Consider the following 14,934-nt stretch of genomic DNA (forward strand, 5'->3'; position numbering starts at 1 on the left):
GCGGGCCTCGAACCCACAAACCGTGAGATCATGCCCTGAGCCGAAGCCGGACGCTTAACCGACTGAGCCACCCAGGCGCCCCCAGAAGTTTTTACCCAGTGGAGATGGTGTTAGGAATTTTCCACGCAGAGGGAACGGGACAAGCCTAGGCGCCCTGAAAGCAAGGAATAGGATGCGGAAAGAGCAAATGATGCGGTGTGGAGGCAGCACTTAAGACCATATCATTCGGTTTCAGGACCTAGAAAGAAGTCGGATGGCTGTGCCTTGGATAAAGAGGCGTTCTTGAAAGGTTTTACGCAGTGGAGGGAGATGAGTAGGCTCGCGTTTTAGCATTCGCCCGTTTGGCTACGAGGACGGCTGCGAGCAGCGGGAGCGGCCTGCGGGGACGAAGGGCGGGGTCCCGGCAGGGGCGAGCGGGTGGGCAGAAGGGCGGGGCCCCCAAGCCTCCGGCCCCGAGGACGCAGCCCTGGGCGGGGGACGCGGAGAGGGAGGAGTTTCCAGCTGGCGAAGACGGGAGGGCTCGGTGCGAGTACGAAGTCTGCGACTGCGGCGCGGGCGCCCGGCGCGCTTGTCCCTCGCGCGTCGCCGTCTGCGCAGCCCGGGTTCGGTCGGAGGAGGCCGCCGGCGTCGTGGTTCCGGTTCCGGCTGGCGTCGGCACCTGTGGCGAGGGCGGCGGCCATGGCGTACTCCACGGTGCAGAGGGTGGCCCTGGCCTCGGGGCTCGTCCTGGCTGTGTCGCTACTGCTGCCCAAGGCTTTCCTGTCCCGCGGAAAGCGGCAGGAGCCGCCGCCGGCGCCGGAAGGTGAGCGCACGGGCTAGCTTCCCCTTCGCGGAGATCATTGCTGCACCGAGGGGTGCTCCAGGTCTCCTCGAAAGGTCTAGAGAGGGCGGACCCGGAGGCTTTTGGGAGGTGCCCAGCCCCCGCGGTTCCCTTGGCGTCAGCGGCCGACTCCTCCTGGCGCCGGGTCCCTCCCGACCTTCTGACGCAGGAAGGGACGGGGGTGCTGGGCGGCGGGTGGGCCCGCCACACACCCATTGTTCATTCGACGCTTTCCCCCTTGCTCTCCGTGGCTTGACTCCGCTGTCCCCATCTGTTCAGGTGCTGGGAGTCTGGAGGGCTTCCGCCTGGATTCCCCTCGCAGGGGTTTCCGTGCGCTTTCTGTCGCGCTTTTTATATGAAGTCAAGTCATTTGGCGTTGGTATTGTTCACCGCAAGTCGTTGTGTACTTTCACCGCACTGCTTCAGTCTGTTTTTGTGCCTTTTTAAGTATCATCTGAAATTTGTAACTCCAATTTCAGTTACTGAGATGAACAAATTATTACGTTCCCCTTACCTAAATTGTCCGTTAATCCTTTGTTATTGGTATGATGTATGTGGCGTTCAAACATCCACCTTGTTTGTTGCTTTCAGGGGCTTTTACATGATGAGTGTAAAGGGATGGATGTCCAGGTTGAGAGACGGAACTAGAACAGCTCTCTGTAGGTAGTTCTACTAGTAACTTTCTCCTGTAAATTATCTCTAAAATATACCCTTGAGGATGGTTTTATAGTCTCCAAACACTTCCCCAATATTCAGCCTGTTGGTGATTGGACACCTCCTTTTGAACTGAAATCCACTTCCGTGTCATTTGTGCACCCTGACTATATAGTTCCACAATCTTGCACATCATAAATTAGAAATACTATAGATGCAAAGCACTAAATTCTAGGTGTGGAGGACAGATTGAACCCAGAATTCTCTTGATAGCATTTGCTTCATAAACTTTATGCTTGTAAAACTGTCTACCTGGAAGAGACTTCTAAAAAAAAATCATTATGTGTTATTTTTTTTCTTTCTACCTTATTACAAAATCCAAGAAGTTTAACTCACTTTGTGTCATGATCCTGTCTTGTCTGCCTTGAAGATTAATTTGTGATGATCTCGAACAGTAAAGATTCTTCTAAAACAGTATTGAACTGAATTGAATTCGATTATGCTGAGTTAACTTGAGTAAGTTCTATTGAATGTGAGTGGGAGATACTCTTATACATGTTATATAGAGATTAAATGTGGCTCTTTGCCTTGAGAACTTAGGAGCTGATGTTCAATGTTCTCATCTTAGAATCTTTATACTTTCTGTTTTCCTTATTCCCTGGGATGTTCTTACCTCAGCTTCCTACTCATTAATCAGGTTTCAGCTCAAATGCAATTCCTCAAAGATCTGCTCCCTAAGGAACCCAGCTAAGATCTCTCCACCCAAATCACTTCCTATTCTTTTATATTGTTTTATTTTCCTTTTCGAAGGAATTACTATATAGTATGAAATGTTCTTATTTGTTTACTAGTTTTTTTTCCTGTTCCTACTTTTGAGTACATAAGCTTCATGAAGACAAGAACATTGTCTTGTCTACCACTATTTCATTTAGCACCAGGCTAAAATGGCAGTCAATAAATACTTTTATTTGTATCACTTAAGTTTATGAAGCTACAAATATTGTGAATTCTTTTTGCATTAGTTACTAAAGAAGTATAAAATCTAGGGAAAAACTTACCTTGAATGATGTATGTCAGTAACTGAAATTTTGCTAATTAAAACCTCTGCCCTTTTATGGACCTTGAGGGTATTATGCTAAGTGAAATACGTCGGAGAAAGAAGCTACCATATGATTTCAGTTATATGTGAAATGGAATCTAAAAAATTAAACAGATGAACAAACAAAAACAGAAACAGACCCATAAATCTAGAGAACAAACTGATGGTTGCCAAGTGGGAGGGTTGGGGGTGGGAGGTACAGGCCTCCAGTTATGGAATTGTTAAGTCACGGGATTGAGAGTACAGGACAGCGAGTGTAGTCCATGGTGTTGTCGCAGTACTTGTGGCGAGCATAATGATGTATAGAGTTGTGAAATTACATTAGTTTCAGGTATACGACATAGTAACATTGTATGTAACTATGCTTCAAAAGAAATTAATTAAAATCCTTGCACTTGCATGTGACATTTTAAAAATAGTGACTTCAGGGTGCCTGACTGGCTCAGTTAAGTGTGCGACTCCTGATTTTGGCTCAGGTCATGATCTCAGAGTTCACGGGTTCAAGCCCTGTGTTGGGCTTTGTGCCAACAGTGCTGGGCTTATGTGGGATTCTCCCTCTCCCTCTCTCTTCGCTCCTTCCCTGCTTGCTTGTGTGAACACACATGCTCTCTCTCAACATAAACACAAAAAAATAGTGATCTTTGTTTTTGATAGATAATAGAAATGCTGCTGTTAACATTGGAGTGCATGTACCCCTCTGGATCTGTATTTTTGTATCCTTTGGGTAAATACCTAGTAGTGCAATTGCTGGATTGTAGGGTAGTTCTATTTTTAGTTTTTTGAGGAACCTCCATCCTGTTCTCCAGAGTGGCTGCCCCAGTTTGGCATTCCCAGTAGCAGTGCAAGAGGGTTCCCCTTTCTCCACATCCTCACCAGTACCCGTTGTTTGTGTTGTTAATCTTAGCCATCCTGACAGGTGTGAAGTTATGTCATCACGATTTTGATTTGTATTTCCCTGATGATGTGTTGTTGAGCATCTTTTCACGTGTCTGTTAGCCATCTGGATTTTGTCTTTGGAAAAGTATCTGTTCATGTGTTCTGCCATTTCTTAACTGGATTGTTTGCTTTTTGGGTATTGAGCGTGATAAATTCTTTATGGATTTTCAATACTAATCCTTTATCAGATGTGTCGTTTGCAAATATCTTCTCCCATTCTGTAGGCTGCCTTTTAGTTTTGCTGGTTGTTTCCTTTGCTGTGCAGAAGCTTTTTATCTTCATGGGTTTTCTTTTTTTTTATGTTTGTTTATTTTTGAGAGAGCATGAGCAGGTGAGGGGCAGAGAGAAGGGAACAGAGGATCCGAAGTGGGCTCTGTGCTGGCAGCAGTGAGCTCCATGCAGGGCTTGAACTCACAAACTGTCAGAACCAAAATTGGATATTCAACTGGCAGAGCCACCCAGGTGCCCCCAGAAGCTTTTTATCTTGATGAAGTCCCAGTCATTCATGTTTGCTTTTGTTTCCTTTGACTTCAGTGATGTGTCTAGTTAGAAGTTGCTCTGGCCGAGATCAAAGAGGTTGCTGCTTGTGTTCTCCTCTAGGATTTTGATGGTTTCCTGTCTTAAGGTTTAGGTCTTTCATCCACCCATTTTGAGTTTATTTTTGTGTATGGTGTAAGAAAGTGGTCCAGTTTCATTCTTCATGTCGCTGTCCAGTTTTCCCAGCACCATTTGCTTTTTTCCATTAGATATTCTTTCCTGCTTTGTTGAAGATGAGTTGACCATATGGTGGTGGTCCATTTCTGGGTTTTCCATTTGTTCTGTTGATTGATCTATGTGTCTGTTTTTGTGCCATAACCATACTGTCTTGATGACTACAGCTTTATAATATAGCTTGAAATCCGGAATTGTGATGCCTCTAGTTTTATTTTTTTCGGGATTGCTGTGGCTGTTCAGGGTCTTTTGTGGTTCTGTACAAATTTTATTATTGTTTGATGTAGCTCTGCAAAGAATGTTGGTGGTCCAGTTGTTTTGATGGGATTGCATTAAATGTGTAGATTGCTTTGGGTATTATAGACCTTTTAACAGTGTTTGTTCTTCTAATCCACAGGATGGAATGTTTTTCCATTTCTTTGTGTCCTCTTCAGTATCTTTCACAGTTCTCAATAGCTTCCAGAGTAAGGATTTTTTGCCTCCTTAGTTAGGTTTATTCCTAAGTATCTTGTTTCTGGTGCAGTTGTAAATGGGATTGATTCCTTGATTTCTTTCTCTTCTGCTTCATTACTGGTGTATAGAAATGCAGTAGATTTCTGCATTCATGTATCCTAGCAATTTTTTGGTGGAATAGTTTGGGTTTTCTACATAGAGTATCCCATTGTGAAAGTTTGACTTCCTTGCCAATTTGTATGCCATTTATTTCTTCTTGTCTGATTGCTGAGGCTAAGACTTTCAGTACTGTATTAAATAGTGATGGTGAGAGAGGACATCTTTGTCTTGTTCCTGACAGTAGGAGAGAGTCTCTCAGTTTGTCCCCATTGAGGGTGATATTAGCTGTGGGTCTTTTGTATATGGTCTTTATGATGTTGAGGTATGTTCCATCTATCCCTACTTCGTTGAGGATTTTTTATCATGAATGGATGCTCGGGTTTTCTGCTGTCAGTGTCGAGCTGGCTTAGGATCCTCTGTCCACCCCCTTCCCACCCCTCCTCTTTGCTTGTGTGCTCACTCTCAAAGTTAAGCATCAGAGAATTCATGGGGCACCTGGGTGGCTCAGTCAGTCAGTTAAGTGTCCGACTTCGGCTCAGGTCATGATCTCATGGTTCGTGAGTTCAAGCCGCGCATTGGGCTCTGTGCTAACAACTCAGAGCCTGGAATCTGCTTCAGGTTCTGTGTCTCCCTTTCTTTCTGCCCCTCCCCCACTCATGCTCTGTCTCACTCTCTCAAGAATAGATAAACATTAAAAAAAATTCATGCTGTATTTATTCAAATGCCTTTTCTGCATCTGTTGACAGGATCATATGGTTCTTATCCTTTTATTAATATATATCATGTTGATTGATTTGCTCATATTGAACCAGCCCTGTGGCCTAGGAATAAATCCCACTTGATCATGGTGAATCATTCTTTGTCATGATGAGTACTGGGTGTTGTATCTAAGTAATGAATGACTGAATTCTGCTGCTGAAACCAATATTGCCCTGTAGATTAACTAAAATATAAAAAGCTAAAATAAAAAGGAGGAGGAAAAAAGACAAACCAAAAAACAAACTCTTTATTCTAGAGAACAAACAGATGGCTACCACAGGGGAGGGTGAAATACGTGAAGGGCATTAAAGACTACATTTATCTTTTCTTAATATTTATTTAGAGAGTGTGGGTGCATGTGCACACAAGTGGGGGAGAGGTAGAGAGAGCACAAGAGGGAGATCCCAAGTAGGCTCTGTGCTGTCCGCATGGAGCCTGACACAGGGCTCAATCCCGTGAACTGTGAGATCATCCCCTGAACCAAAACCAAGAGTCAGACACTCAACCAACTGAGCCACCCAGGAACCCCAAGACTATACTTGATGAGCACTGAGTAATCTATGGAATTGTTGAATCCTTATATTGCACATGTGAAACTAATATAACATGCATGTTAACTATACTGGCAATAAAATTTTTTATAAAAATTTTTAATGTTTGCTTATTTTAGAGAGAGTACAAGCAGGGGACAGGAGGGAGAAGGAGGGGGGACAAGAATCTGAAGCAGCTCGAATCTGAGCTGTCAATACAGAGCCCAGTGTGGGGCTTGAACCCACAAACCATGAGATCACAACCTGAGCCAAGTCAGCTGTTCAACAGACTGAGCCACCCCGGCACCCCTAAAATTTTTTAAAAAGAAAATAACCTAGCAATTCCTATCCTTTCTGGATTACATATCCCTTTGAGAATCTGATAAAAGTTATGGAGTTTTTCCCTAGAAAAATTCACATACTACTTACTCAAATTCTGAATGTATGTATATCAACTCAGCTCAGAATTCACAGAACCCAGAAACCTTTGTTTTAGAGAAAGAGACAACCCTGGTCATTTGAAAATTCTTAAAACCTGTCATTGTAACTTTCAGTTCTGCCCATTGGAATATGTGAAACAAGTATAGTCCCTTTCCCACAGGACAGCTGTTTAGACCATCTTTTAGCAAATATTTATGATGTATTCTTTCACTTAGTGTATACATAGTGTATAGATAACTGGATTCTAAGAAAAATGAGCCAGTTCTCTGCCTGAGAAATGCACAGTTTAGTAGAGGAAAATGGACCACAAACAAGTGAAGAACAGTATCCGTTGCATGTACTCAGATTTTATAGGGAACAGTGGGGACTCATAATTAGGATAAGTTTTATTGGGGGCAAGAAAGGTGTCCTAAAGCAGGAGATTTTCTTTTTTTCCCCTAACAGCTTTCTTAAGATAAAGTTCACATATAGTCCATCCACTTCAAGTGTACAGTTCGGGGATTTTTATTCTATTCGGAGCTGTGCGGCCATCACCACAGTCAGTGTTAGAATGTTTACTTTGTCACCCCCGCCCCATCCTCGTGTTCTCTATCCGTCACCCTCTCACACGCCCCACTCCACCTTCAGCCCTGGGCAGCTACTAATCTACTTTCTGTACGTATAAATTTTCCTGTTCTGGAAATTTCATATAAATGGAATCGTACAATATTTAATCTTTTGTGATTGGCTTCATTTGCTTAGCATAATGTTTTCAAAGTTCATCCATGTTATAGCATGTAACAGTACTTTATTACTTTTTATGGCCACATAGTATTCCATTGATGGACATTTAGGTTATTTATATTTTATTATACAAAATGCTGCTTTTAACAGTTGAATATAAACTTTTATGTAGACATGTTTTTCATTTTTCTTGGGTGTATACATTTGGGAAATAGCATTTTATTGTGGTTGGAACTAAGAGTGAAAACAATCTTTTTTTTTTTTTTTTTTTTTTTTTTTTTGGTCAAGTTAGCTAACATACAGTGTAGTCCTGGCTTTAGGAATAAATTCCCATGATTCATCACTTACATGCCACACACAGTGCTCACTCCAACAGGTGCCTTCCTCAGTGCCCATCACCCATTTTCCCCGCCCCCATCAACCCTCAGTTTGTTCTGTGTTTAAGAGTCTCTTATGGATTGCCTCACTCTGTTTTTATCTTATTTTTCCTTCCCTTCCCCATCTGTTAAGTTTCACAAATTCCACATATAAGTGAAATCATATGTCTTTTTCTGACTGCCTTCTTTCAGTTAGCATAATGCCCTCCAGTTCTATCCACCTTGCTGCAAATGGCAAGATTCATTCTTTTTCATTGCTCAGTAGTATTCCATTATAGGTGTATGTGTATATATATATATACACACATACATACACACACCATATCTTTTTTATTCATTCATCAGTCAATGAAAATTTGGGCTCTTTCCATAATTTGGCTTTATTGATAGCACACTATAAATATTGGGGTGCATATGCCCCTTCAAATCAGCACTCCCGTATCTTTGGATAGATTCCTAGTAGTGCTATTACTGGATCCTAGGGTAATTCCATTTTTAGTTGTTTGAGGACCCTCCACACTGTTTTCCACCAACAGTGCAAAAGGGTTTCCTTTTTTCCACATCCTCGCCAACCTCTGTTGTTTTCTTGAGTTGTTAATTTTAGCCATTGTGACAGGTGTGAGGTGACATCTCATGGTGGTTTTGATTTGATTTGTATTTCCCTAATGATGAGAGATGTTGAGCATCTTTTCACATGTCTGTTGGTCATCTGGATGTCTTCTTTGGAAAAGTGTCTATTCAGGTTTTTTGCCCATTTATTCACTGGATTATTTGTTTTTTGGGTGTTTAGTTTGGCAAGTTCTTTATAGATTTTGGATACTAACCTTTTATCTGATATGTCATTTGCAGGTATCTTCTCCTATTCCATCAGTTGGCTTTTAGTTCTGTTGATTGTTTTTTTTGCTGTATAGAAGCTTTTTATCTCGATGAGGTCCCAATAGTTCATTTTTGCTTTTATTTCCCTTGCCTTCAGAGATATGTTAAGTAAGAAGTTGCTGCCTGTTTTCTCATGTAGGATTTTGATAGTTTCCTGTCTCTCATTTATTAACTCATTTTGAATTTATTTTTTTGTATGGTGTAAGAAAGTGGTCCAGTTTCATTCTTCATGTTGCTGTCCAGTTCTCCCAGTACCATTTGCTAAAGAGAATGTCTTTTTTCCATGGTTATTCATTCCTGCTTTGTCAAAGGTTAGTTGGCCATAGATTTGTGGGTCCATTTCTGGGTTCTGTATTCCATTGGTCTCTGTTTTTGTGCCAATACCAGATTCTTTTGATGCTTATAGTTTTGTAATACAGGCTAAAGTTCAGAATTATGCTGCCTCCAGCTTCGGTTTTTTTTTCAACATTACTTTGGCTATTCGAGGTCTTTTGTAGTTCCATACGAATTTTAGGATTGTTTGCTTAGCTCTGTGAAGAATGCTGGTGATATTTTGATTTGGATTGCATTAACTGTGCAGATTACTTTGGGTAGTATTGACATTTTAACAGTATTTGTTCTTCCAGTTCATGAGCATGGAATTTTTTAAAAATTTCTTTGTGTCTTCTTCAATTTAAACATTTTTCTAACGTTTATTTTTGAGAGAGACAGAGAGAGAGAGAGACAGAGAGAGACAGCCATCATGACTGGGGGAGGATCAGAGAGAGATGAAGACACAGAATCCAAAATAGGCTTCAGGCTTAGAGCTGTTTGTACAGAGTCTGATGCAGGGCTCGAACCCATGGACCATGAGGTTGTCACCTGAGCTGAAGTTGGGCACTTAATGGACTAAGCCACTCAGGCACCGCTTCTTCAGTTTCTTTCATAAGCTTTCTATAGTTTTCAGCATACAGATTTTTTTTTACCTCTTTGGTTAGGTTTATTCCTAATTTTTTTTTTTTATGGTTCTTGGTGCAATTTTAAATGGGTTTAATTCTTTGAAATCTTTCTGTTGCTTCATTATTGGTGTTATTGGTATATAGAAATGCAACCAATTTCTGTACGTTGATTTTTTTATATCTTGCAACTTTGCTGAATTCATGTATTAGTTCTACCAGTTTTTTGGTGGAGTCTCTTGTGTTTTCCATGTAGAGTATCCTGTCATCTGTGAAGAGTGAAACTTTGACTTCTTTGCCAATTTGGATGCCTTTTATTTCATTTTGTTGTCTGATTGCTGAGGCTAGGATTTCCAGCACTGTGTGTTAAACAACAGCGGTACTGTCCTATTTCTGATTTCTGGCAAAAGCTCTCAGTTTTTCCCCATTGAGGATGACATTAGTTGTGGGCTTTTCATATATGGCTTTTATGATGTTAAGGTATGTTCCTTCTATTCTGACTTTCTTGAGGATTTTTATTAAGGATATTGTATTTTGTCAAATGCTTTTTCAGCATCTATTGACAGGGTCATATGTTTCTTATCCTTTCTTCTATTAAAGTGATGTATCACACTGATTGATTTGTGAATATTGAACCAGCCCTACAGTCCAGGAAGGAATCCCACTTGATTGTGGTGAATAATTCTTTTGATATACTGTTGAACTTGATTTGCTAGTATGTTGAGAATTTTTGCATCCATGTTCATCAGGGATATTGACCTATAATTCTCCTTTTAAGTTGGGTCTCTGTCTGGTTTGGGAATCAAGGTCATGCTGGCTTCATAGAAGAAGTTCTGAAGTTTTCCTTCCCTTTCCATTTTATAGAGCAGCTTGAGAAGGATAGATATGAACTCTGTTTTAAGTGGCTGGTAGAACTCCCCTGGGAAGCCATTTGGCCCAGGACTCTTATTTGTTGGGAGATTTTTGATAACTGATTCAATTTCTTCACTGGTTATGGATCTGTTCAAATTTTCTATTTCTTCCTGTTTGAGTTTTGGTAGTGTGTGAGTGTCTAGGAATTTATCTATTTCTTCCTGATGGTCCAGTTTGTTGGCATGTAATTTTTCATAGTATTATCTAGTAATTGTCTATTTCTGTGATGTTGATTGTGATCTCTTTCATTCATGATTTTATCTATTTGGGTCCTCAGTCTTTTCTTTTTGAGAAGTCTGGCAGGGAGTTTATTAATTGTTTATTCTTTTAAAAAATCGGCTCTTAGATCCTTTGATCTTCTGTTTTTTTTTTAATTTATTTCTATTCTGATCTTTATTATTTCTTTTCTTCTGCTGGCTTTGGGTTTTCTTTGCTGCTGCCTTTATAGTTCCTTTAGGTGTGAGGTTAGGTTGTGTATTTGGGACCATTTTTGCTTCTTGAGATAGGTCTGAATTGCAATGTATTTTTCTCTTAAGACTGCCTTTGCTGCATCCCAAAGGATTTAGACTATTGTATTTTCATTTCATTTGCTACCATATATTTTTTAATTTCTTCTTTAATTTCCTGTTAACCCACTCATTCTTTAGTAGGATGTTCTTTAACCTCCATGTATTTGGGGGCTTTCCAAGTTTTTTCTTGTGGTTGATTTCAAGTTTCATAGCATTGTGACCTGAAAATATGCATGGTATGATCTCAATCCTTTTATGTTGGTTGAGAGCTGTTTTGTGACCTAATATGTTATCTATTTTGGAGAATATTCTATGTGCATTTTAGAAGAATGTGTATTCTGTTGCTTTGGGTTGAAAAGTTCTGAATATATCTGTTAAGCCCATCTGATCCAATGTGTCATTTGGAGCCATTGTTTCCTTATTGATTTTTCTGCCTAGATGATCTGTCCATTGTTGTAAGTGGCAATCACTGTATTATTATCTATATATTTATTTATGTTTGTGATTAGTTGATTTATATATTTGGGTGCTTTCATGTTGGGGGTATAAACATTTACAATTGTTAGCTCTTCTTGATGGTTAGACCACCCCTTAATTATGATATAATGTCCTTCTTTGTCTCTTGTTACTGTCTTTGTTTTAAACTCTAGTTTGTTTGGGGTTTCTGGGTGGCTCAGTCAGTTAAGCATCTGGCTTCAGCTCCGGTCATGATATCGCAGTTGCTGAGTTTGAGCCCTATGTTGGGCTCTGTGCTGACAGCTCAGAGCTCAGAGCCAGAGCCTGCTTGGGATTCTGTCTCCTTCTCTCTCTGCCCCTCCCCTGCTCACATTCTGTCTCTCTTTCTCTCTCTCTCTCTCTCTCTCTCTCAAAAAAAGAAACATTTAAAAAAATCTAGTTTGATATAAATATGGCTACTCTGGGTTTCTTTTGATGTCCACTAGCATGATAGATAGATCTCCTCCGTCCCCTCACTTTCAATCTTCAGATGTCCTCAGGTCTAAAATGAGTATCCATTCTTATACTCCTTGTCTTTTGATTGGGGTATTTAGTCCATTTACTTTGAGAGTGATTACTGAAAGCTACATATTTAGTGTCATTGTGTTATCTGTAGGTTTCTTGCTTGTGGTGATGTCTCTGGTCCTTCGTAATCTTTGCTGCTTTCCACTCACAAATTCCCCCTTATGATCTCCTGCAGGGCTGGCTTAGTGTCATGAACTTTAGTTTTTGTTTGTCTGGGAAAGCCTTTATCTTTCTATTCTGAGTGACAGCTTGTTGGATAAGGATTTTTGGCTGCGTATTTGAATATTTCCTGCCATTCCCTTCTGGCCTTCCGACTTTCAATGAACAGGTCTGCTACTACCCTTAAGTGTCCACCCTTGTAGGTTAAGGCCATTTGTCCCTAGCTGCTTTCAGAATTCTCTCTATCATTGTATTTTGCCAGTTTTGCTCTGATATGTAGTGGTGGTGACCGGTTTTTGATGACCAAGACCAAGCAGAGAATCAAAGAATCTATAAGGCTTTAATCCAGAGAGAGAGAAAGGAAAATAAGGAAGAAAATACAGAAAAAGGTGTAAAAAGAATAGAGTAAAAATGCCTGATTAAGCAAAGAAACCAAACAGAAAGAAAAAAAATGCTAATATATATAGTAAGAACTGACCAAAATTCAAATCAGAAACTCTGAGCCTGGTTACAAAGGAAACAAAAAAGAAGAGGGTAGAAAGGAAAAAAGAGAAGAAGAGAAAAGCAGGGAGTGGGACGGGGGAAGGGGAGGAGAGGCGGGGAGAAGAGCAACAAGCTAACGTACCAGACAGTGTGGGACAGTTTCTGTTGGTGCCTCGGACGGGTGGCTGCGCGGTGTGGAGAGGCCGCCTGGTTGGCTCAGTCTCACTCCAGTAGATAAGCAGTTGCTGGCTGGAAGGAGTGGGGTTTGGTGTAAGTGGGTCCCGCCTCCACTAGGGGCCGCTGTCCTGGCCCCACCGTGTTGGTGATGGGGAGAAACTGGTGACACCTCAGCCTCTCCTTCCCCAAATGGGTGTCTCAAACCATGCTGTTCTGGCAGCTCTCACTGAATAGTGCCGGCAGTCAGTGTGCCCTGCTCCACAGTCTCCCACGCCTCCTGGGTGCTTGGCCGGAATTCAAAATCCGTTGTAAGAGGCTCTGCACTGCATGGATTCTGTTCCAGTGTAGAGCACCATTCCACTCTGCAGTTAAAGGGCCTTTGACTGGCGCCTTGTTGGGGGGTGGGGGGCAGGGAGCGGTCGGAGGGCAATAAACCCTCTTCCCACAGTACTCAAGAGAGGGGACTGTTCTCTCCTAGTGCGCCCTTGAGATTGCTACAGCGCCCAGGGGCTGGCGCCTACCCTCCAGATTCGGACACACATTGATGGCTCTGGTCCAGGGAAGTCCTGCATTTCTGAAAACTAATCTTCAGCACCTAATGCTGTTTGCAAAGTAGAAACTGCCACTTACTGTGTTTCTTCTTCCTGAATCCATGGTGTGGAGAGGTTTTTGTCTTCCCCTAACACAACTGCAAATCATAGCCTCTTTCTCTATCTCCCTTTTGTCTCCACAGATGGGGTTCCCTCCCCTCCAGGCCTACACAGTTTAGTCTACCCCAGTGTGCATACATGCACCTCTGTCCTGCTAAGCTTCTCCCGCTGCCCGTGGAGATTTTTCTGTCACTCTGCAGATTGATTTCCTAGATGTTCCAAGAGTTCTGACCCTTTACAGCTGTGTTTGAAGGATGAGGGAAATCCTGGTACCCCTACTTCTTCTCCACCAGCTTAACTCCTCCTCCGAAATGCTTGGGTCATAAGATTGCTGTTTTTAATCTTTTGAGGAACTGCTAGACTATTTTCCAAAGAGATTTGCACCATCTAACATTCTTTCCAGCAGTGTATAACTGTTCCAGTTTCTCCATATCTTGCCAATACTTGTTACTGTCTGCCCCCCCTTTTTTAATGTTTATTTTATTTTAGAGCATGAGAAGGGGACAGGCAGAGAGAGAGGGAGACAGAGGATCTGAAGTGGACTCTGTGCTGACAGCAGAGAGCCCAGCGCAGGACTTGAACCCACGAACTGTGGGATCATGACCTGGGCTGATGTTGGACACCTAACCCGCAGAGCCACCCAGGCACCCAGCTGCCTGTTTGATTATAGCCATCCTCATGGGTGTGAAGTGATACCTTCTTGTGGTTTTATTTGCATTTCCCTGATGACCAAGGACATCCAGCATCTTTTTGTGTGTTTATATTAACTTTTTGTATATCATCTTTGGAGAAATGTCATCTTATTCAGATCTTATATCCATTTTTAATTTGGGTTACTTTTTATTGTGGAGTATTAAGAGTTCTTTAGATAAAAATCGGTTATCAAATATATAATTTGAAAATATTTTCTTCCAGTCAGTGGGTTTTCTTTGATTTCTTGCTGGTGTCCTTTTAAGAAGAAAACTTTTTCATTTTGATGAGAGATGAGACCAGACATGTTAGCAGGGGCCACACTGTGAAGATTGTTATTCTGCCGTACTTAAGGAGTTAGAATTTTATTCTAAAGGTAGAAGAGGCCATTGTAAGTTTGTAAGTAGAAGAGAAACCTCCAGTCTGGTTTTGGAAAGGACATTCCTGCAGCGGTACAGGGGCTGCACTGTGAGCATTTTTTTTCTGAAGAAGACTGTTGCAGTAGTTGAGACAGCATGAGCATCATTAAGTCAGTGTTGGTGAGTTCATCAGACAGAATATTCATGACAAATGACAGAAAACTCCGCTTGAACTGTCTGAAGACAAAAAAGGGGATATAATGTGTTGTTTAAATGAAAAGACTCTGTGTTAGAACTGCTTTCAGTGTGGTTTGATCCAGAGATTCACAAGTCTCATCAAGGCTCCAGCTCTGATTGTGTCCCATTTCACTTCCCACTTCCTCAAGTTGGCTCTGCCCTCCACTCTCAGAGGGGAGCCTCAGTGGTTGCAACAGTTCCAGACATCACCTCTCACATTCCAGTGTCCAGAGAAGGAGTACGGCTTTTCTTTTTAAACTCTTCCCTCACTCCCACCTTCCTCTTCTCTCCCCCACCTCCTTCTGTCCCATTTGTCCCAGCTAAC

The 14,934-nt window shown here is 41.6% G+C and overlaps 1 protein-coding gene across 9 annotated transcripts in view; it reads left to right on the forward strand.

Moving 5' to 3' along the window:
• The first annotated feature begins 517 nt into the window (after positions 1 to 517).
• The window catches only part of RIC3 (RIC3 acetylcholine receptor chaperone), a 63,495-nt gene continuing 49,078 nt past the window's right edge, over positions 518 to 14,934 (forward strand). For all 9 annotated transcript variants that reach the window (XR_003915148.1, XR_003915149.1, XR_003915150.1 and 6 more), the window contains exon 1: positions 518 to 802. Coding sequence is in view for 6 of the 9 variants with exons in the window: in XM_029956211.1 (XP_029812071.1) it covers positions 679 to 802 (124 nt within the window). In the remaining 3 variants the exon portion in view is untranslated. The remainder of the gene's footprint in view (positions 803 to 14,934) is intronic.

This window comes from Suricata suricatta, chromosome 11 (assembly GCF_006229205.1).
Source record: "Suricata suricatta isolate VVHF042 chromosome 11, meerkat_22Aug2017_6uvM2_HiC, whole genome shotgun sequence".
NCBI classification, from domain to species: domain Eukaryota; kingdom Metazoa; phylum Chordata; class Mammalia; order Carnivora; family Herpestidae; genus Suricata; species Suricata suricatta.